At 36.2% G+C, this 24743-nt stretch overlaps 1 protein-coding gene across 1 annotated transcript; it reads left to right on the top strand.

Moving 5' to 3' along the window:
• Positions 1-14751: 14751 nt before the first annotated feature.
• LOC101701841 (gastrokine-1) lies at positions 14752-20968 on the top strand. Its single transcript, XM_004849932.3, has 6 exons — positions 14752-14922; positions 16524-16577; positions 16665-16802; positions 17803-17913; positions 18497-18644; positions 19259-20968. Exons 1-6 carry the CDS (start codon positions 14911-14913, stop codon positions 19351-19353), a joined length of 558 nt encoding a protein of 185 aa, XP_004849989.1. The 5' UTR covers positions 14752-14910; the 3' UTR covers positions 19354-20968.
• Positions 20969-24743: the final 3775 nt, after the last annotated feature.

The raw sequence follows: 24743 nt of genomic DNA, 5'->3' as shown, positions 1-24743 counted from the left end.
TCATCTTCCGAATGTGGCTTCATGGTTATACTAGCATTGTCCAGATGACAGAAGGATGTTTAAGGATGAAGCATGGAGAAAATATATCTGTTCTTAAATTCTTCAGACTGAGTGTGACAAACTCTGCCCATTGTTCTTTGGTATAGAGCAGTAACATGGCCTCATCTAGATGTGAAAGCAATGGAGCTTATTTCTACTCCTAAAAAGAACAAACCACTCCATATCAAAAAACCAAGATTGTCTTCCTGTTTCCTAGCTTCCCATTATTTTATCCTCAACATTATTATTAACTCATGACTTTTATATTGTTTACATTTCTCTTTGTTCAAAGACTTTTTTAAACCTTCCACCAAGTATAAGATAAAGTTGAAAACACTAAGCTTGGCATTTAGCTCACTCTACAGTCTTGTTCCAAAATAAATTCCCCAAATTGTATGAGAGAGGATGCTATATTTTGGATCTTGAATATCCCATAAAAGCCCATGAGTTGAAGGCTTGGTCCTCAGCTATGGAGAGGTGGTGGACTCTTTGGGAGGTGGGGCCTACTGGAAGGAAGTTAAGTCGGTGGGAGGCCTACCCTTGAAGGGGATATTGTGACCCTGCCTCTTTCCTCTCTCACTCTCTTTGCTCTTTGGCTGTCATGAGGTGAACAGGCTTCCTCCAACATGCACTCCCTCTATGATGGACAGTGCCACCACAGGTCCAAAGCAACAGGACCAAGTGACCATTGACTAAAATCTCTGAAATTATGAGCCAAAACAAATCTTTCCTCCTTTAATTTGAGTATATCTATGACTTCTTCACAGTAATAGAAAGTTGACTAACACAGAAGGAAATATTCTAAAGGAAGGGGAAAAAAAGTGCCTATGGGGGTAGAAAGAGGTTCATGTAGAAGTACTAAATTGCCACAAAAGGCACTCAGGCCTTCCCATTATACTTTCTTGCTTCTCCCTGCCTGTTCTAGACTCCTCATATTTATCATGTTATTCTCCATTCACCCTCCCTCTATCATTTTGTCTTTCTCTTCTTCTTCTCTCCTTGCCTCCTTTACTGCCTTTCTTCTTCCTATTCCCAATGACTGCCTACCTTATAAAAATCACTGGGAAAATATTCTGAAAAGATGGAGTAGTGGCAGTGAATCTCTGCTTGCAAGGAATTTGCTGCCTAGTCAAAAATATAAACAATTGGGCTGGGGATTTAGCTCATTGATTTCACTGCCTGCTGCACAAGCACAAGGACCCGAGTTCGATCCTGGTACCAAAAAAAAAAGAAGAAGAAGAAGGGGAAGGAGAAGGAGAAGGAGAAGGAGAAGGAGAAGGAGAAGGAGAAGGAGGAGAAGGAGAAGAAGAAGAAGAAGAAGAAGAAGAAGAAGAAGAAGAAGAAGAAGAAGAAGAAGAAGAAGAAGAAGAAGAAGAAGAAGAAGACAAACAACTACTGAGAGATAGTAAATATGAAGTAGCAAAAGAGAGGCACAAGTAAAATTATATGATAACCTAAAATACAAATACACTCAAAACCTCTGTCAGTGATAAACAACAATATATTTATAGTCTCCATTGTTTTCTACATTATATAAAACAATAACTCATTTTCTTTAATGAGCCTAAATTCTACCTCTGAATTACTCCAATTAACCAATTATATTTATGCCAATTACTGGACCCCATGCTCTGCCCAAAGTTCCACTCTGATATGGTGAATCATCCTACAAATTTATTATCACATCATTTTCTGCCATTCTTCAAGCAAGGACTAAAAAACTGCTAAGATTCTAACTATTTCTTGATTTAGTTGTTTGAGAAAAACTAATTAGATTTTATTGTAAGCAAATTAACCTCAAAATCAAATTTTAAAAATATATATAGTGTATATGATGTAAAAGAATCCACCTTTTTTAAAGCTAGAAGAAAGTACAAATAAACTGTGATCTGATTTTGACAATGCAAAAGACTAAGCCTAAAATTTTGGAATAAATCATAAGAAAAAGCACATAAGCTTAACTGTATGAAATATAAATGATCATTAATTGTTTTTCAAAGTGAAGTTTAAAAAGCAAATTTCAAGCTGAGGAAAACTACCTTTAATTCTTGTAAAAAACAAAGGTAGAATTTTCAATTTACAAAAAGGCTTTACAAATTCCCAAGAAAATAATGGATACCTAATTTTTTAAAAATGGGCAAAGAACCTGATTAGGAGAGAGAGTAATAACAGGAGATGATGTACAGGCAAGTCTCAAGGAATGCACCCCCTAGTTTTGAACTCCAAGTTCTCTCATTTTTCTCTGTGTGCATCAGCATTCTCAGCCAAAAAGAAAAGTTAACAGTTCCTCCTCAGAGCATCTTTGTCAACATTGGTGAGTTTGTATACATAAAGTACTAAGAATAGTCACTAACACTGAATAAGCTGTCAATGAGATTTATCTAATATTATTATCGCTTTTTACTATAAATAAAACATGTTTAGCCTAATAAATTATTAGAGAACTAGAAATTAAATGGAAGTACTAAATTAAGTTAAAATAAAACTAAAATATCTGGAAATTCTCACATTATTTTTTTAAAATCACTTCAAAATAACCCATGGATTAAAGAGGATGTCACAGTGAAATTAGAAAATATTTTGAATTTAATGGAAGTACAAATATAACATAAAATTTGTATGATATAGCTTAAGATGTTTTTAGAGAAAAAATCTAATGTTAAATACTTATATTAGGAAAAAGGATTTCAAATAAATGAGCTAAACAACTACCTTAAGAAATTAGTAATCAAACATCAAATTAATTCCAAATCAAGAACACAGTAAGAAATAATAAAGCTATAAACAGGAACCAATGGAATTGAAAATAGAAAAGAGTAAATCAAATGAAAAAATAAGATTTATTTAAATGATTAGTCAGATTGATAAATCTTTAGCCAAACTGTTTAAGAAAAGAAAAAAGAAAAAGACATAAATTATTCATATCAGCAATAAAAAGGAGACACTACTACTCATGACCGATAAAGGGATAATAAGGAAATTACAATTTTATGTACACAAACTCAAAAAGCAAGATAAATTACCAAAATTCTAAAAACAATATAATCTACCAAACTTCACCTAAAAGGAAATAAATTGAGTGACTCTAAATCAATATTTTAAAATTGGATTTATAGTTAGAAAACCCAAAAGGAAACTCCAAGCCATGTAGACAGAAAGATTCATAGATAAATTCTATGAAACATACAGGGAAGCAATACCAGTTTTATGATAATTCTTCTAGAATATAACAGAGGAGAGAACAATTAGAAATTCATTGTTAAGGCTAGTATTGCTTTGATGCCAATATTTAGACAAAGATAATATGAGAAAAAATTACAAAGCAATATCTCTCATCAATATAAATAAAAAGAACCTTCAAAAGTGTTAGCCTATTAAATATACTAATATGTAAAAATAAGAATACATCATGACTGAATATAGCTTTTCCTGGGATGTAAGATTTCTTCAACACTTGAAAATCAACCAATATATGCCAATTGAAGGTAAAAGGCCATATGATCATCTTGATAGATGCATTTGACAAAATTCATCATGCACTGATAACACCTCTTAGAAAAATAGGAAAAAGAAGGAATTTCCTCATTCTGATCAAGGGGATCTATAAAAATCCTTCAGCAAGGATCGTATCTTAAAATTCACAAAGAAACTAATAAATGGACTTATCTTTTGATCTTCTAAAGATCTTGTCAAGAATATGAAAAATAATCTGAAAAATAAAGGAAAAAGAAAAAGCAGGTGGAGTCAGTAGGACTATCTGCAGCCACCACACCCAGGCAGGAGCAGAAAGATTTGGGGCAAGTCTTGCTTTGTCGTCTAAGTTCATTTTGCTATGACATATCATTGACTGGGTAATTTACAAACAATAAAAGTTATTTTCTCATGGTACTGCAGGCTTGGGAGTCCAGAATCAAAGCACCAGCAGGTTTGCTGTTTGGTGACCCCAGTCTTCCTCCTGAGATGGTGCCTTATTACTGCTCCCTTATGAACATTGTGTCTTCATTCTCAGAAGGGAAAATTGGCTCCCTCAGCATTTTTATAAAATTGGTAATTCCATTCAAAAAATAAAGAGACTGGGAGAAAATACTTGGAAAATGCCTTATGATAAAGAACTGATATCTAGAATATATACAGAAGTCTCAAATTGAGTAACAAATAAACATACAAATTTTCAAGCAAGCAAATGATTTGAAAAGAGAATTTATCAAAGAAGGTATACCTATAGCAAATAGGTACATAAAAAGATTTTCAGCTTTATTGTTAATTAGAGAAATGCATATTAAAATTATGATGTGATACCAATCTGCAGTCATTAGAATAGCTGGAACAACAAACAAAAAAATTTTAATGGAGAATTCCAAGTGCTTTCAAAGAGGAGAGGAACTGGAAGAATCACACATTGCTAATGGGAATACAAGGTGGCAAAAATATTATGGAGAAGTTTGGTAATCTCTCAAGAGTTTATATGTAATTACTATATGACTCAATAATCCAACTCCTAGGTATTTACCTAAGGGAAATGAAAATATGTGTCCACATTAACTCCTGTGCATTAATATTTGTAGCAAATTTCTTTATAATCACCAAAAGTGGGAAACAACCCAAATGCCTTTCAACTGGTGAATGAACAGATAAACTAAAATACCTTTACTTAGGAGAATGCAATGTGGCAATAAAAAGGAGCAGCCCAATAAAAAGGATATACTACAACACATAAAAATCTCAAATGTATTATGCTGAGTGATGCCTCTGACACTGATACATAAGGAGTAAACACAATACAACTCCTAATTGGAGTAACATAACATTATGTCTCATGGGAAAGACCTGTATACCTCAATTTCTCTCAACCAATATATCATGTCCAGCTTTCAATAAAAAATTACAAGGCATGCTAAAGAGCAAGAAGAAAAACAAAATCTGGAGACAAATTAAGCACCAAGATTAGACTCATGTGTCAAGGTTATTGGAATTATGAGATAATTAATTTAATATAAATATGATTAAAATAGTAAGAGCTGTAATGTAAAAGGTAGGAAGCATGAAAGTAAAGATGGATAGTGTAAGAAGAGAGATGATGACTCTAAAAAAATAATCAAAAGAAAATGATAAAAATCAAAAACTTTGTAATGAAAATGAAGAATGCCTTGATGAGTTTGTTAATAGACTAGACATAGAAGAAAAAAGAATTACTAAATGTGAAGGTATATCCTGAACTGAAATACAAAGACAAAAAGGTAGAACAGAATATACAACAACTGTGAACATTTTTGAAGTGTGTAAAATATGCACAATTGGAATACCAGAAGGAGAATAAAGAAAAAGAGGTAGAAGTATTTGATGGAATAATGACCAATAATTTCCCCAAATAAATGAGAGTTACCAAACTGTGGGTTCAGGAAACTATACAAAACCAAACAAGATAAATACCAAAAAAATCTACACCTAGGTATGTTATATTCAATTTAAAGAAAAAAACAAAACAAAGACAAGGTGAAATCTTGAAAGATAATAGGGGGGGGAAATCATATCAATCGAAGAAAAAAGATAAGAATTACAGTGTATTTTTTTCAGAAATCATGCAAGCAAAGAGGATAGAGTGAAATATTTAAATTGTTAAAAGAAAAACCACCAACCAAGAAATCTATATCTGAAAAATAACATTTTGAAGATTACAGAGAAATAAATACTTTCTCAGACTAAAATGAGAGAACTTATCACTGGCAAATCAGCCATGCAAGAAACATTAAAAGAAGGTAGGTGTTCAGGTGTAAGGAAAATCATATAGGTCAGAAACAGATCTATATAAAGAAAGAAAAACATGAAAGAAGGGATAAAAGAAGGTAAAATAAAATATTTATTTTTATTATTCTTCATTGATAAATATTTATCCAAAGTAATAGTAATGATGTGCTGTGAGATTATAGTATGTGGATAAATGCAAATGAAAAACCAGAATGGAGTTGGGAATATTCTGCTATGAGATATCTGCACTGTCATTGAAGCAGTAGAGTGTTACTTGAAGGTGGATTTGGATTAGTTGTAAATGTATGTTGAAAACTCAGCAACCACTAAAAAACTTTTTTAAAACATTTAAAGTATATTTGAGAGGCTAAGAGAGGAGAGAAATGGAATTATATAAACTGCTCAATTAAAATAGAGAAGGCAATATAGAAGATGCAGAAACAAAAAATTGCAGTGAATAGAAAAGTTAGAGAGATATTAATCCAAAAATATTAATAAACACTTTAAATGTGAGTGATCTAAACACTCCAAGAAAAATAAACAGTTTTTCAGATGGGTTAAAAAACAAGACTCAACTATATGTTTTCTATAACAAGCCTGCTTAAAATATAAAGACATAGGTAGGTTAAAAGCAGAGGGTTCCAACACTCTAGGAAACTGAGGCAGGATGATTGCAAGTTCAAGCCTAGCCTAGGCAATTAAGCAACTTAGTGAGACCCTGTCTCAAAATTCTAAAAAAAATTTAAAAGGGCTGGGGCTAGAGATCAGGCAAAGGTCCTGGGTTCGATCCTGAATGTCATAAAAATTATAAACAATAATGTAAGAGATGAAGAGAGATATACTACCTAATATCAATCACAAGAAAGCTACAGCAGCTATATTAATTTCAGACAAACCAGACTTTACATTAAGGGAAATTATCAATGATAAAAACAATTTGTATAATTGTAAAAGAAGAAATTTTCCCAGAAGATATAGTAATCCTTAACACTTATCCACCTAACAACAAAGCGTCAAAAGAAGTAAGGCAAAACTAATAGAACTGGATAATCTGTATATGCCCCAATTTTTGTTGTGAACTTAAAACTGCTCTAGAAAATAAAATCTATTTTTTTAAAATTCACAAAACTACAAAGAAAAATAGACACTCTTACAGCTGGAGACATCAATGCTCATATTTTGGTCAGTAATAGATCAAGTAGGCAGAATATCTACAAGGACATAATTAAAGGAACACCAGCATCAATAAATTGAATGTAATTGACATTTACTGAACATTTCATTGAACAATGAACATTTTTCTCTTCTATGAAACATTTACCAAGGTAGATCATGTTGTGGGCTACAAAACATGCCCTAACAAAATTCTAAGAATATAAATAATAAAAAGTGTATTCTCAAACCACAGTGAAATTAAATTATAAATCAATAATGTAAAGATAACTGGAAAACTGCAGAATATTTGGAGACTGAACAACATATTTCTAAATAATATATAGATCAAAGTCTTAACAGGAATTTAAACGAAATATGCTAAAGAATTAAAAAGAAATACATTAAAGCAAATGTCATGGCACATGCTTGTAATTCCAGTACTCTTGAGGTGAATATTTCTGGATAGTAAAATGATATGTATCAGTTATTCTTTGATAATTTTCCATGTTTTCTACAATTCCTGTGAATTACTTTTATTACCAGAAAAAAGTTTTAAATTTTTTAAAATGACATTTTAAAGGCAATGGTGAGCAGTTGTACATGGTAGGGAAAGAGTGGGTGAAGAATCAGCTTGAGGATAGCTGATTTTCATAACTATTACTGCCTTATAGTTATATGTTTAAATATTACATGTTTTCTCTTATATTAGAAACCCAAAATATACATAAAGAGCAAAATACAAGACAATAGGAAGCAGGGAGATCTTTTTTCAAGTGGGAAAGGTAACAAGAGATGGAAAGAGTGGGAGGGAAAGAAGGGGAAAGGGATGAAAAAAGAAAACTGAAGAATAAAATGGAGAGAGCTTTTGCAAAAGGGAATATGATCAAGAGTTGTAGGGAGCAGGGAGGGAGGGGAGGGGAAGGGGACAAAAAAGAAATACGTTATGTACATGTACCAACTCCCCACAATAAATGTAATCATAATGTACTTCAAACATGTACTAATAAAAACCCTTTTCTATTTTAACTCCCAATCTAGAAGAGAGAAGGTGCTTTCTAGGAAATTGTTGGATCTCTTCTACACTTGACGAAAGTAGACAACATTATGGAATCTGCTTGTATTTGAACTTCTGTTGGAGTGATCTTTCATTGCACCTCAATTATTGGCAAGAAGCATACTAGATACACAGGTGTGAGGCAGGAAGAAGCTCAGCCTGGTAGATACCCGAGGAACCACCATGCGTCATCTGTGTATACAGATTATCTATTTTAGGGTGACTCATGAAATCCTAACACCAAAGGGTTTTACGCTTCTAAAATATGTATATATTTTTATATATCTTTCTTTATATGTGCCTAATGCTCTTTCAGAAGAGACTAAATCAAATTTAAAGGTGTGTCAATTATTAAAAAGATAAATGAGATTGCTTTTTCAGAGAAACACCCATGGCCACCAACTAAAATATTAATCTACAGGGAGGAGCTCCAGGGTATCAGAACACATGGGTGTGGAAAGGATGAAGGAGCTCTCAGACATGCAGGGAAGGGTTGACCCAAAGAGGAGGGACAGATCCAAGGAGCCATTTGGAGATTAAAATCCCCATAATATCTCCATTCGGTGTGTAACAAGCTGTGGGTTCTCGATACATTGGACAATTCTGACTCAATTTTTCTCTATCTCATTGTGATTAAATGAGATATTTAACCATAAAGTTGAATTTGAGAGTGGTAGGAATGTGTTTTAGGAGTGTTGTGAAAAACTCTCCCCATAGCCACTGGACCCCCCCAATTTGCACCACTTGGCTCCACCCATTAGGCTGGAGGTGCACGCCCCTCCCATATATCTCTATGAGTCTGTGCCTTGGTGTTCGGCCAATGCTGCATAAAGCTTCTGCAGCCACTCCGGCTTAGAGGGGTCATATTATTCTGAAAATTCATCTCTACTGCTCATGCAGAGTAGCTGCAAGGTAAAAAGAAAATATCATAGGTACCAAGTTATGTGAACTAATCATTCCAGTCTGCCTGCCATGTGACCTTGGACAAGTTACAAACCCTCTCAGGACCACACCTTCTTCTCACCTTGCTTTGCTGTGTCTTCCATCTCATCAAGGCTATTTATGTAATTTGGGGAGCCCAGTACAAAATAAAATATTAGACCCCTATTCAAAGAGCAGGGAAAGCCTTTTTCCTTTCATTCATGGGTCTTCTCTTTCTCTCAATCTGTGATGATGTTTATGATTTGCTAATTAATGTCACACTCCCTTGGGCACAGGATATTTGCAAGGTACGTGCAGATCCACAAAGGCGTCTGAGGCTCCACTTAGCATGCAGGTCATGTGTTCAGTCTTGGCCCTTCCTGTGTCCAAAGCATGAGCCCTTGAGGGCTGCACTGATCACATGTCCGTAAAGCCAGCACTGCCTTAGAATGTAACCACTGGCTGTCTTACTTCTTTAAATCTTCCATAGCACTTGTGTTTAATGGAGTGATGAATTATTAGCTGCAGCATGGTGAATTGCTTGTAAATAAGGTAAGGGAAGAAAGGTTGAAGGCAGGGGAGAGGAGTGAAGAAAAAAAGGAATCAAGATACATAATATAAAGGTATAAATTACCTATAATGACTGTGATCATGACATAAATCTAAATTATACCAATAAAATTAAAAATGATTTTTAAAAATTAGAAAATAAACATAGAGTTGTTGGCCCAGTGACCTATTGCTGAACAGCAAATGAAAAAAATTTTCCTGGCCTGGAGTTGGTTTTTATTCAAATCCAGTGGGACCTCTGAAGGAAATGAACACTCCAGCATGTATCCCAGTGGATACCTATTATGATGCAAATCCAGAAATTGGAGACTGAGAGAATGGGCAGGACAAGAGCATAACTGAATAATCATGGAAGCTCAAAATTCCCTGAGGCAACTCTAATGATGCAATGTCTTCTCCTGAGGATGTGTTCTGTCAGAAGTGAAGAGTACACATATGTATACATGCCCTATTTGAGATGCAGAAAAGGAAACCAGTTTCAATCTGCCACCCTGCAGAACACTTAAGATTCACTAAACCATGTTTCATTGTTCAGCGGCTTTTTACTTTGGTCTCTTCTGCCTGGGAAGCTGTGGAAGCCAGTGTGGTGGAGGGGCCATTGGGTCTTCACAAGACCCTGGCTCCTGCAACAGCTCTGCCCAATCTGCCACTCTGGTTCTGGCCATTTGAGATTGGATTCTTATCTTTGAATTATCAGTTTGGTCCTTTCCAAGTTTGAAGGCTAACACTGAGTGAGTGGACTTTAATCATGAGTGTTTTACACCCTTGCAACTAAACTACTTTAATAAGAATGCTGAACAGGGTAGAGTGATATTATTTCTGAATTATCCATAAGGTAAATATACAGCAACATCTGACTATTCCTATTTCTCATATAGGGACATTTTCTCCAAATGCTTTATAGAAGTACTTAACTAGGTTTGACTGTTCTTCATTATCATGAAAAATGAAGTTACTGATCAACGTTCTCTTTATCTCTATTTTCATATATTTTCTACAAATGATGAAATTACTCAGGAGACTTTCTGCTAGCAAAGTTTTTCCCAATCGTATTTAACAACACTGCAACAGTCCAGGTAACAACTAATCTGAGGCATAAAACAGCATTTCTTGCCCCTGGAGGGACCCCAAAGGTTTGGCAAATACAATTGCACAGACTTATATAAGCGGCAACCGAAAGGCTGAGTTGTATGTATTTTGTAAGGCAGTGGTCCCAGAGAAAACAGCAAAAATGAAAAGCTCAGTGAATGCCTTTTTTTAAAAAAGTTCCCTCAACTTTCCTGTAATTTGAAAAGAATTTCTCTCCTATGCAAAAACAATGATGTAATAAGTTTAGATTTTCTGGAATCAGATGCTCTCTAATAACTATTAAAATATCAAGTTATGTGTTCCTATAGCTATTTCTTTAGATGTGTCATTCCTAGCCACAAATACATATGGAGGACTTGAGACAAGTACAAGGAGTGACTAAAATATACGATGAATTATTAATTTTTTAAAAATGTATTACAGTAAAAGACACATTGCCATTAATCCCCCTCGAAATACTCCTCTCACTTCAAACATTTATCCCATCATTATCACCACTACTTGAAGCACTTCTGGAAGTCCTCTTTCATGAATGTCTTAAAAGGTATGATCACAAACACAGCAAATACTGATGCAGAATCCCATGCAATGGAAAAGCAGGCTTATTAAACCATTACGGTGTGTCCTCATCCACCTTATTTGACACTGTTTGATTTCCGGCTCTTTCTGAGAGTCAAAATGACCTTGAAAGGTAAATTGCATTGATTTTGAATCAATTCAGGATATGGAGGCCCAAGACAGACATTTAAGGAGAAAAGACTTTCAGAACTGCTTCAGAAATTGGTAAGAACATTGACATAAGTGAGTTCGAAGTGAGGGGGAGTATTTCAAGGGAGGATTAATGACATTGTGTCTTTTACTGTAATAATTTTTAAAAATTTAAAAAGTCATATTTTTCAACATACCGTTATGACAAACACCAGGGCTATAGTCACCGGAGCTATCAATAGTGTCTTAGTTACAGTTGAGTAAACAAAGACACAGAAAGGGACAGAAGTTTTCCCAGAAACGAAATGGGTTCAGACCTCACAGTGAACCACCTGGCTTAGGGCCATAACAAAAACAATCAAATTGAGGCAAAGACTAATCAAGAAACTAACAGTAAAAGCAGGGAAACTGAGACAGAATCTCTGCATGAAGGGACTTCCACAGCCACAAAAATATATGATAAGGACTCATGGGCTAAAACCAACCAGCCCCTACATATCCGAGACTACGACAGCAATTCAGGGTAAGATGAGGTTGCTACGGGCTGTGTAGGTGTCAGTGTCTGCTAAATTAGCCCAAGAGCAGGTCTGAACAACAAAGGGAATGTGAAATGGGGATATTGAAGACGGAACTGTGTCCTGCAGGTAAACATTCCCTTCCACACAGTGGGAAAAAAACAATGTGAAAAGTCTGTATTTTTTGTGGGAAAGCTATAAATCTCCCTCCGGATCCATGGTATGAACACATTGTACATGGAATGAATCTCATTTGTTCCAAACAAAGGGAGTTTTCACAGGGTGTGATAAAAATAAAACCTTGGGTGTGTGTGCATTGTGAGATAAAATGATGATAGGAGCTGGTTTTGACATGGCCCAGCTTTAACCTATGGGGCAGGGCAAACTCTATTTACCTATGGGCTGGCTTGGCCCCCATTAACCCCACCATCACCTGAGATCCCTGCATGTGTCACCGCACCAATGCAGGGAAGCACAGCTCCACCTGGCACTGAAAACCAGAACTGATAAATACAATGTACTTTGTATCCTCTAGGTTGATCATCTCCTTTTATGCAATTCAAAACTTTTAAAGGGACCTAGTGAGCATCACATATGTGTCAGCATAACCTAGCACCTATGGAGGTGACAGAAATCATTGACCGGTTCTGTCTTCTTCACATAAGAGGGGATGGAACCAATAAGAAGTAGTTCTCAGGGAAAGAAGGAGCAAGAGACTTGCTCATGCTTTTGCCTTGGATGAGACCAGGATTCAGTTGAGGGTTGACACCACACACACACACACACACACACACACACACATTTTGAACTATTTGATTTTGAACTATTGAAATAACAATGTTGCATACGGGAGGAATTTCTTCTCTTTTTCCTCCATAAGAAATCTAAAGCCTAAAGGGAAAAAAGTGACTCACTGAGAGAAGGAAGAACAGACTAGGTCTCTTGGCTCCTAGTTCAAAACAGTAGGTCCCAAAATGAACTTTCACATCCAAGCTCCAACCTCAGAGGCAGCTTAAGGTGTCCTTAAGGATGGTAACAGGTGTTATAAAAATAAATATAAGAAAAGGGAAAATAACCATGATTTGTCATCAGTTAACTTTACAAGAATCTAGATGCCACAATGTGGCATGATTTCTTCTCTGTAGCATGTTTGATATGTAGATGTGAATTGTCCATCTCTAAGAGGGAAACCCTGAACATCTACCAAACTGCATTTCACATATCCATTGCCAACAGAATATGCTAACCTTCATAGTAAGCTATGATAAATAAATGAATATGTGCTGAGCATTGCACAAGTGCACTGAGATGACCATCCAAGGCTGAATCTAAAGGCAGAGCCTGTGCCATCCACTCTGTGACTTGTAGTCGTGAAATATTTCCTAAAGCAGATGAAGACTTCTTCTCATTGCTGGCCCACTGCTCCAGGCTTACTGACCTTTTGCAGCCAAAAAGTAAATTTGAAAGGTATTCGTGCCTGCATTAAAAATGCAAGCAGTATCTTACTGTAGCTGCCTCTATAATTCACTCATGCCAACATTTTGAAAGAGATATTGATACTGTCAGGAGTGGGACACATACTTTTAATCCCAGCACTGGGGAAGCTGAGGCAGAAAGATCACAATTTTGAGGCCAGCTTGGGCTACATATCAAGACTCTTTCAAAAAAGATGTTGATACTAAGCCAAGCTTTATAACCATGGAACCTGTTCTTATTTAGGGTCCAGTCCATCACAGAAGCACAACTGTGCACACAAGAAGGTTTCCAAAGGGAAAATGTGTAGATAAACAATAAGATAAAGTTTTCTTCTTCAGCAAATTTGATTTACCAGCTTCATTTTGTAGAAAAGAGCAGGAAAAATAATAAACTTTAATTTTCCTGTAAGATTGGCTAGGCATTTATTTGTTTGCCCCAAGTGACAGTTTCTACTCCCTCTCTCTGACAAAAATTTTATGATTTTAATGCAATTTCTGAAAATTTAATAGCCTAGGACCAAATAAAAACAGTTCTTTATACTTTCAACGGAGAAGTGTTGGATGTAGCAATATCTGAACCAGGCCTTGAAACATGAATAGCAATTTGCCAATTAAAGAGGGGCAGAAGAGTGGCCCTCCAGGATCAGAACAAAGCATGTGCAAAGGCACAGAGGCCTGGATGCCTGGATATTCCAGGAATATGGGAACTCTGATGTGACAGCAACATAAGTGGATGGCATAAGAGACAGAGACAGCTGGGGAAGCTGGAAAGCTTATTATAAAGGACCCTGGGTGCCATTCCAATGAGTTTGAACTTTATCTTGAGGGCTTCCAGTGAAAGTTTCTAGCCATAGTCAAGTCGTTTATTTACATAATGTGCTTTAGAAAGAAGATCTTAGAAAAAATGCACTGAAATATCAGAGCCCCGAGACCAGAGGAGTGATCAACTACACACTTGTGGGGAGTCCAGCAAGGGATCTGTGGCCAGACCATAGCAGAAAAGCATTTCTGAGATGTGATGACAAGGTTTGGTAACTAACTGGATGTTGAGGTGGGAAGAAATTGCTGACAACAGCCCCCGGTTTGGTTTTCTAACTAGATATGTGGTGTTATCATTGAGAGGCCTCAGGAATGCAGAAAACAGGATAGATGTGGTGAGAGTCACTCAGAAAACATCTTTAGCCCAAGCAAAACCATTATAATAGGATCAGGCAAGGTAAGAAGAGGAAATTGTCTCCATATTCCTATGAAGCTGGAAGGTGAGATACACACACAGTTTTTCATCTGTGTGCTTGTTTGGTTTTAGGGATTATTCTCTTTGTGAATCTGAGCAATGTCAGTGTATCAAACACCCACACCCACAACCTCAATTGGACCAGAAGTTATCACAGATCATGCTGAGTTTGCTGTGATACATTCAACTACACTGAGTGATGAGTCAGATCAGCTCCATATCAAAGTGCCTTGCTACCCAGGCATCGAAAGCTTCCTCGTGCATGGCCCAGATCCAGGAGGGGAAGAGATAAAGTCTTTGACTCCACCTGAGCACACCTGTTTTGAGTAAAGCTGGACAAGTACAAATAGGAGAAGTCTCCTCATCCAGGTCCGTGCCTGCCTGCTCCTCTGCATTCCTGAAGACATGAAGTTCACAGTAAGTGTATTTTTCACTTTGAACTTAGTTAGCATCACCTAAGTGGAGACTGTTAATATTCTGAGATACTGCTTATTATGGCAATGTCACCATAATGGAAAGGCTTGAAAAAAATCTTCTCTTTCTTTTTGATAGAATTTGACATTTATAAGCATCTCTATGCAGAAGGGTATCCTAGTGGGATTAGACAGATATCTGAACATCTTACACAAAGCTAGCTTTAATAAAATTACTTTCCACATCACTTGATTCAGGTGTCTACATGGAGCAAGAGACCCTAACCCCTAAAATGTGCCTGATCATTTCTCATTCTTGAATTCCTCTTTTTACCAAAAATCTTGATCATGTTCAGACCAGATAAAAAGCTGATTATCACAACATGTTGGTGAGAGACTTTCTGTCATGGTCTTTGCTATGAAGTGGATGAGAAAGGCAAGAAAGGTTTGCTGCAGGCCCTGTCTGTGGCATTTCTTTTGGAAAGCCTCTGAAGTGTATAGCTGCTACAGCATCTCAACTGTAGGTCCAGACAGAGGCCCATGAGTGCAGGGGTGGACCTCATATTCTGCCAGTGGTGCTAGAATTAGAGTTTTTTATAACAGGATGCAAAGGTGCTACAATCAGATGAGTATTTTCATGTTTCAACATCCTACACCTTGTAATATCTGCATCTGACTCTGCTTTGTAATGGAGTTTCAAATGTAAAATAATTATCTAGAAATAAGTCCTCCTGATAGCAGTAAGATTTTTTTTAAAAAAGAAGGGAGGGCTCCAGATATGGGTTGAAAGATCTGATTGCTCTCCTGGTTCTCCCGAGAATAAGAGGTGTGACTCTTGCCAAGTAAAGTCACTTAACCTCTAAAGTTCAGTTTCCTATTCAGTAAAAGAATTACAGGGCCAAGGATGTTGCCCAGTGGCACAGCACCTGCCTGGCAAGTGTGAGGCCCTGAATTCGATTTCCAGTACCAAAAAAAGAAAAAAAAGAAAAGAAAGTAAAAGGATTACATTGTATTAAATATTCTCTAAAATTTCTTCCCCTTCTGACTTTTTAGCAGACTAATTTTTAAGTCTTTCTGAAACTAATTAAAAAAAGAGAAATTATTTACACTAATGAGAAAAATAACATTTCTATTAAGAGGATATGATCCCAGATCAAATAGGAAAATTAATTATATCATTTTCTCATGTGATTTTTCAGAATGTACACCCATTTTCATACTATGTATGCTATTTATTTTAAATGTATTCTCTATCAGCTTTTGATAAGGTCTACATGCAAAATGAAATTATTTATAATGAATCAATAATTCTGTATTACCTTTAAAACTTTCTATGGTTGAAAATACAAGGTAAAAGAAGAAAACAGATCACTCAATAAATTGATAAAATTAGTGAATATTCAGGGCTGGGGATTTAGCTCAGGGGTTCTGGCCCCTGCCTTGCAAGCGCAAGTTCCCAAGTTCGATCCCCGGTACACAAAAAATTTAAAAAATAATAATAATAAAAAAAATTAGTGAATATTTTCCATAAGTGTGGACAGAGGAAAGAAGAAGAGGGCATCACTGTGCCAAGTAACAGTAGACCAATGTTATTTGTGATTTCAGATGCTCTTTATTGGACTTCTTGGGCTCTTCATAGCTCCTGGTTTTGCTGAATATGTAAGTCTCACTTTTTAGAGTTTGTTACCAAACACATTTGCAAAGAAATGTGATATTAAATCATTCTTGATTTCTTACTAACTTCAGAATATCAATGTCAATGATAACAACAATGTTGCTGGAAGTGGGCAGCAGTCTGTGAGCATCAATAACGAACACAATGTGGCCAATGTTGACTACAACAATGGATGGGACTCCTGGAATTCCCTCTGGGATTATGAAAATGTAGGTACCCAACATGCAATTTCCATTCTTTAAAAAAAAAACAGTGTTCTTTTTTAAATGAAAAAAGAATATGACACCTAACCATAAAAAATTAAAAATAAAATCTAACTACACATAAGCATAATAGTTATAAGTAAAAGAAATAGTTTTGCTCACTGGAGTTTACTCCCCACATAGAATTAATTACTAATAAGTATGGCATAATCAGTTAAATGCAAGCCAGTCAACAGTTATTAGGAATCACTATATGCAAGGAATTATAGGGATATTAGACAAATATGAACAGCCTTTGTCTTGCCTGCAGGTAGCCTCAAAAAATGTGAAAGAAAGACCTATACAATATTACCACTTCCAGAACATAATCTCTCTGGCTTTGTCTCCAATTTCCTTCTAAAATAATAGACATTGACTTTTCACTTGTAACTCAAAAGGATCAAAGGGAATGTAAATTACAATATTGATTGGTAAGAGAAGGGCAAACAGAATATTTGACACTAGTTAGGAGACCCAAGCCTGCAATTACTAGCTCTGTATTTAACCGATTTTATCTTTTTAAAAATTAGCTCTTTCTTGTTTCCATTTGATCATCTGAAAAATTATAAAACTAATTTCTGTCTTACCTGCCTCCTTGGAATGTGAGGATCAAAGGAGACTAAAGTATGGTAGCTTTCTAAAATTTATTTCAGTAAAATGTGCATATATGTAGACTAACTCTTATCATGCTAGAACTAAGGCTAAAGCTATGAATTTGATTCTCCCTCTCTCTCTTTCTCTCTCTCTCTCCCTCCCTCCCTCTCTCCGCCCCTCAAAGAGCTTGCAGTATGTCCTTGTCCTTAGAAATGTTAGCAACAGATATGATTTCAAGACAATGCCAAACCTAGGGCTTTCATCCCAGCTCATGACTTCAGAGTTTCATTTCCTTCTGTGGGTGAAACTCACTGCTGATAAGAGAAGGTCCTTGGAGAACATATCCCTCACTATCTACTGTCTTCTCTAATAGGGCTTCGCTGCAACCAGACTCTTTGCCAAGAAGTCATGCATAGTGCACAAAATGAACAATGAAGTCATGCCCTCTCTTCAAGCCCTTGATGCTCTAGTCAAGGAGAAGAAGGTAAAAATGAAGGTCTTTTTATTTTTGGTGAGAGGAGGTCAATGAGGAGGTCATGGTCATCCCCACTTGACCACAAGGGAAGAATAAGTAAAAAATAATTTGCTGTTTATTTGAAATTTAAATGTGGCTGGGTTTCCTATATTTTACCTAGCAACCATAGTTGAGATACATGAGAACAGAGATCTATGGCTTTTTGGAAATGTTTTCCTGAGTTCATATTCCTCTAATTGATAAATGAATAACTTTCACTGACAAGGCAGAAACAATAAACTATATTCTGACAATTTGATTATCACATAGCCCAATCCAAGGAATTTAAGATGATCAAATGAGGTCCAAGTTTCAGAACAAATTCTGAATAAATCAGACTTTTGTTTTTTACGAGGAGCTGACTCTCTTGGGACACTTAAAAGTACTGACATATACAGAGCTAGAGTTGACTCTTCTTTCGTTGTGTTCATGAAAAACTTGGAGCCAAGCAATCACCCTGTTTTGGCCTTGTGTTCCTTCACATCAGCAAACTGTTGGGCTTGGCACTCATTCTTTCTCTTTCTTCTCTTCCATGTGTCTTCTCCACATTCAGCTTCAGGCTGAGGGACCAGGAGGCCTACCTCCAAAGGCTCTGAGGTACTCCATCAACTCTAACCCAGTTGATGATCTGAACAAATTTGGACAAAACATTGTTGGCATGTGCCAGGGGCTTCCCACGTATTTGGCTGAAGAGATTCCAGGTGAGTACTCCCCTATAGTACACTTCAATGAATGTTGGTGGAGTTATCAGACTACCTTAGGCGTGTCTGTAGAAGGCATCAATCACAGAAATCTTGTATTACAAATTCTTTTGTTAGTCTTACTTTATGGATGAGGAAATTGAAGGAGAGAAGGAGAGAGAGAGAGAGAGAGAGATCATGAACCACATGCCTGGGTCAATACCAAGTGTTTTGGCACCAAATTCTCTGCTTTTAAACTTTATAAAATATTGCCTTTCAAGGGTGCATCTAGGGTAAACTCCAGACATATTCAAATGAATGCAAGAATGGCTAAGTCAAAGAGTGCCAATAGAATCTATTCTATTCTGTAGCTCCAACACTTAATTTCTGGGCATTCAAAAATAGCTTACACACAAAAAATGTATCTACTTAGTAACCAAACCCAACAGCAGCAATTTTCCAGGTCTCTGAATTGAGTGATTTTTATCTTGACTGATTGGCAGATAGGAGAGAGACAGAGATGAGAGAGAGAGATTGAAATCAGTCCACATCTAGTTTGGAAATTGTGACAGTCCTTCACTGCCCCCCCCCCAGAGTATATAGTCATTGATACAGGCTTCCTTTCTTTTTATCAGGATCACAGGTGCCTTTTTTCTCAGAAAAGTGCTACGATGCTAATATACTCTGGATTCTGAACATTTCCTTCTGTGGATCAAAAGTGCAAAACTAATGAAAAAAATAGAAGCCATGAAGTCATCAGAGTACGCTATATAGAAAACATATATTCTGATGGGTTGTGTCGTGTAATTCTCACAATGTTTTCTGTTAGTTAATTTGGTTTCTTTAAGGCTCAATAAATCTATTTAGCACTGAATTCATTTTATACTAGGGTTTCTTATTATTCCTACTTGGATTGCACAGGGTCATAAGTGCAACGTGGTGGTGGCAAGTTGTTGGAGTGCATTAGACCCAACTGTTAGCCTTTATGCAAACCTGTCCCCTGTAAGGAACCCCTTCAGATGCTTCAGATGTTTCTAACCACAGCCCTGGGAATGCTTCCAAGGCCATCGGCTGCTGTGAAGGCTGCTTTATAGTTGGTGTGCAGAGTAACATTTTAGATTAGCAAGGACAAAAATCCACTCAAGGTAGCCTAAACCAGAAAGGAAGGTTTATTGCAAGGAGGTAGGATTATACAAATTCAAGGATATCAAAGACATGGAAACAAGGAGCTCTATGGACACCAAGGCCTATACTGCTTTCCTCAGTCCTTGAAGCTGCTTGTTATTACCTCTCTGTTCCTCTCTAAAGCCTATCTCCCTCTTCTTTCCATCTTGCAAATAGCTTTTCCTGTACTCATAGGGATTGAACCAAAATGTCAGCCTCATCCCCCATATGCCTTTCCAGTTCAAGAGATAATAGCATGTTGAATCTCAATTTAAATTTTCCTTGACCCTGTTTGGTTCAAAAGTCCACAACCTCCATTTGTTGATAGCCAGGAGAGTGAAGTCACATGGTATCTGCACAGCACAGGGGTTTCCATTTCAGGAGAAGTATCTCAGAGTAAAAGACTGTAAATATGTGTTACAAAATGAACCTGCAGTTCATTTTAAAAAGTTGCTCCCAGAAAATTCCTTTAAATCTCAGATGCTAAAAGAGGATATCTCAGCCTTTCCATGTCTTCAGGTGAGATATCCCAAAGTGACCCTAATGAACACTGACGACTAATTCCCACAACTTGAAAAATACTAGTATCATTTACTTCATCCTGATACAATTGCATTGCTGTTCACATGAAGCCAATTACCAGATTCGCAGTATTTCTAAAATATTCCTAAGGCATGAAAGGCAGAAATGTCAAAGGCCCATCAAAGGTCACCAAGGCACTGCCTTACTATAGGTAAAAAAGAAATAAAACTGTGACTCATAAACCATATATAATGTCAGGTGCCTGGCTTTTGAGAACTGGTGAATCACATAATTTATGGAATCTTCTCATCACTACTTTGGGATAAAAAATTAAATTCATACCTATCAAAACATATAAGGGAAACACTGTAAAAATTGCAAGTAAAATTAAACAACTTCACTATCCTACTTAAAGAGTCTAAAGTATATTTTTCAATAATTCATGGAGAAAACAATTAAGGTATGAAAATTTTAAATGCATTTAAATTTATTGTAATAAATGTATATAAAATACTAAAGAATGCATATATATTTATTTTATAAATATTGATCACAGCTTGGGCATAAATCAAATCTCAAAAACTTTCAAATCATTGACATCATAAAGGGCATATTTTTCTGATATCTATTTAATTCAGATAGAATAAATAAACCCATTCAAATAAAACAAAATAACTCCATTTGTTTTTAAATTAAGTAACATACATCTACATAACCCAAAAGCTAAAGAAAACTACATGATTAAAAGTAGAAAACATTTAGAATTATAACTATGAAGTAACGAAAGCACTGCATTTAAAACCTTGTGAATAGTATTAACAAAAATGTGTAGTAGAAATTTATAGCTTTAAGTCTTTATGGTATAGAAAAGACACTAAACACTGAGTTATTTTTCACTTTTAAAGATATATGCTTAAAAGCATAACATATACAAAATAAGTTAGAGGGAAGATATTAATATTAGAAATCAATAAAATGGGAAACAAATGTATAGTAGTACAGCTCAACAAAGTCAAAATTTGTTTTTTTGAAAAAGTATAAAATTGACAAATTTAGATAAAGTTAATCACAAATTAAAAAGGATAAATCAAAAAGAAAGCAATACTAGAAATAATAAAGTAGACTAAGCTGCTTACAGATGCCATAAATATTAAGATGTTAGTAAGATGACATTGTGAGCAACTTTGTATTACTATATTCAAAAACTTCAGTCAATTAAATTTCTTAAAAAGTTACTTACTAGGGCTGGGGATTTAGCTCAGTGGTTCCACCGCCTGCCTTACAAGCACAAGTACCCGAGTTCGATCCACAGTACCCCCCCCCCCAAAAATGTTACTAATGGTGACTCTGGAAGAAATAGAAAACCTGAATATTTCCATAATCAGTAAAAGAATTGCTTCAGAAATTTATCACCTTCACATGAGAAAATTCCAGGTCAACTTGGTTTTTACAGGAAATCTAACAAACATTGAAGAAACAAATTTTTCTAGTTTCATACAAACTATTCAAGTGTATAGGAAAGAAAGAATCAGGAGTACTCTTCAACTCATTTCACAAAATATTATTAACTCAATTCCAATGGCAAAAATAAGAATATTGAAACCATCTTTCTAGGTCTTTGATACATATTAATAATTTATATTCAAGAAATGCATGGATTCATTCATCCATCACCTGTGCATGGATGTGTGAACTTCTCCATCAAAGGTCCCATTGTTTCATAGTGTGAGGTAGCTTGGCAGACATCATGGTGCTACACAGAAACTGAGCCTTAGCAAGGCAAAGGGGTGCACTAGACTGGGACCGCCTGGCTAGTAAATGCTGAAGGATTAGGACTGAGCCTCATTTGTCTCTATGAGTTCAGTGGGGTTTTTTTTCCTCTCAAACATTTTTTCAAATGATATCATTCATTGGGAAAGCAAGCATGGGTTATGGAAGAAAGAGCTTTAATGTGCATCAATACCAACATCAAAAGCTAAGTCTTGAATGAAAGCTAAGTCCTGTGTGGTCATTGCAAAAAGTATAAAACTCCAGAGCTTTAGGGCCCGAGCGCGAGCGCGCGCGCACACACACACACACACACACACACACACGGTGCGGGGGGGCGGGGGGGGTGTTGATCTCAGAGGGACCAAACTCCACCCAGGACTTTTTGAGTTCTTTAGCTAACCACATCAGGCAGTCAAATGAACAATGCTGTCTTTCATACTTGAGCAAAGTAGATGGAACTCTCCCTAATTAATTGTTCATCTCTTCAGTAGAAATTGCTCACCAAACAGTGAGAACCAGCACCACACCCTCACTCCCAACCCAGGCACACATCAAGATCAAATGTTTTAGCAATCTCTAATAACTTCCTAAGGAAGAAATATAGAGAAGGCGTCTTCCCATTTAGATTCTTAGAAAAAAGCCCTTTCTGGCCCCCACCCCGGAGCTTGGCTATAACCTTAACCATTTCCTGTAGTACTCATGTAGCAGACTGTAAGTAGTGGTGGATTAAGCAGAACTAGATTAAAAAACTGATCCATAGGTAAACTAATTAATTGCTTAGGGTGTCATGGGGAAATGATGTGGCTAATAAAATCTATTGAATCAGTCAAATATTACAAATAGCCATTGGAAGGCTCTCTTTTTTGGGCCACCCCCTTTGGAAACTGTCTTAGTCACCTTCTCATCACTGAAACGAAATACTTGATATCTACAACTTAATGGAGGAAAGGTTTATTTTTTAATTAATTAAGTTTATTGGTACATTTTAGGAATACATAATGATCACATTCATCATAGGGAATTTATACTTGTACATGATATATCTTGGTTCTTATTTTTTCCCATTGCCCTTCTGTCCCTTTAACCCCTCCATTTCTCCTTATTTACAAAAGCTCTGTTCCCATTTTTCCTTCTTTTCTCCTTTTTTTTCCTTTCCCTTCCTTCCTTTCCCCTGCCCTCCCCCCTAGTTCCCATACCCTTATGAACATTTTCTTCCAATTTCATAATATCTGTGATACATTTTGTTCCTCATTTACACTTTCAGTTTCTTACACTGGAGAAACAATGTGATATTTACACATATGTGTCCCATTTATTTCACTTAAGAATATGGTCTGAAGGTGCATCCATTTAGCTATAAATGTCTCAAGTTTATCTTTCTTTATGGCTGAGTAGTATTCCATTGTATAAAAAGCACATCTTTATCTATTCATTGGTTGATGGGCATTTGGGCTGTTTCCAAGATATAGCTATTACAAACTGTGCTGCTATAAACATGGGTATGCATATATCACTGTGGTCTGATGCTTTTAATTCTTTCAGGAAAATACTAAGAAGGGGAGTAGCTGGGTCAAATGGCACCTCTAGTTTTAGTTCTTTGAGGAATCTCCACACTGATTTCCACAGTGGTTGCACCAGTCTACATTCTACCAACAATGGAAAAGGGTTCCTTTTTCCCCACAACCCCAACAGCATTTGTTATTGGTTGATTTCTTGATAACAGCCATTCTTTTTGGAGTGAGATGTAATCTCAGCATTGTTTTAATTTGCATCTCACAAATGATCAGTGATGTTGAATGTTTTTTCATTTATTATTTGCTGTTTCTACTTCTTCATCAGGGAAGTGTCTATTCATTTCAGATGCTCATTTTTGGATTGAGTCTTTAAATTTGGGGGGGTTGATTTTTTGAGTTCTTTATTTATTCTAGATAGTAGCCCTTTGTCTAAGGAACAGGTGATAAAAATTTTTTCCCACATTGTGGATTGTCTCTTCACACTGTTGGTGGTTTCTCTTGCTGTGCAAAAGCTTTTTACAAGATGAAATCCCAGTTGTTGATTCTTTGTGATGGTTCCCATGTGACTGAGGTTTTGTTCATGAAGTCTGGTTTGGGGCGGGGGGTACCAGGGATCAAACTCAGGACCTTGCACTTGAGAACCAGACACAGCCCCACTGAGTTAAATCCCCAGCCCTGTTCATAAAGTCTTCGCCTATGCCAATGTCTTCAAGAGTTCTACCTAATCTATCTTCCAGAAGACCTAGTGTTTCTGTTTTAATATTTAGATCTTTGATCCATTCTGATTTTAGTTTAGTGCATGGTGAAAATATGGGTCTAGTTTTAATCTTTGGGAAGTTTAAATCCAGTTTTTCCAGCACCATTTATTAAAGAGGCTATCTTTCCTCCAGTGAAGGTGTTTGGCTCCTTTGTCAAAGATGACGTGGCTGAGTGTGTCTGGAGTTGCTTCTGCATCTTCTAATCTGTTCCATTGATCCTCGGGTCTGTTTTTTTGCCAGTACCATTCTGTTTTTATCACAGTAGCTTTGTAGTATAATTTCAAATCAGAGATTGTGGTGCCCCTTGCCTTGCCTTTGTTGCCTAGAATTGCCTTTGCTATTCTAGGTAGGAAAAGTTTATTATAGCTCATGTTTTCAATTCATAGTCAGCT

The sequence above is a fragment of the Heterocephalus glaber genome, unplaced genomic scaffold (assembly GCF_053883595.1).
Source record: "Heterocephalus glaber isolate CG9 unplaced genomic scaffold, H.glaber_assembly_v1.0 deba00001457, whole genome shotgun sequence".
Classification (NCBI taxonomy): domain Eukaryota; kingdom Metazoa; phylum Chordata; class Mammalia; order Rodentia; family Bathyergidae; genus Heterocephalus; species Heterocephalus glaber.
The sequence above is the reverse complement of the archived record's forward strand: the minus strand, read 5'-3'. Positions and strand labels throughout refer to the sequence as shown.

Excerpts from the sequence above, each read along its gene's own strand:
- LOC101701841 (XM_004849932.3), top strand. Across the intron at positions 16,578-16,664 it reads CTCCTGGTTTTGCTGAATAT|AATATCAATGTCAATGATAA; the intron begins GTAAGTCTCACT and ends TACTAACTTCAG. Across the intron at positions 16,803-17,802 it reads CCCTCTGGGATTATGAAAAT|GGCTTCGCTGCAACCAGACT; the intron begins GTAGGTACCCAA and ends CTTCTCTAATAG.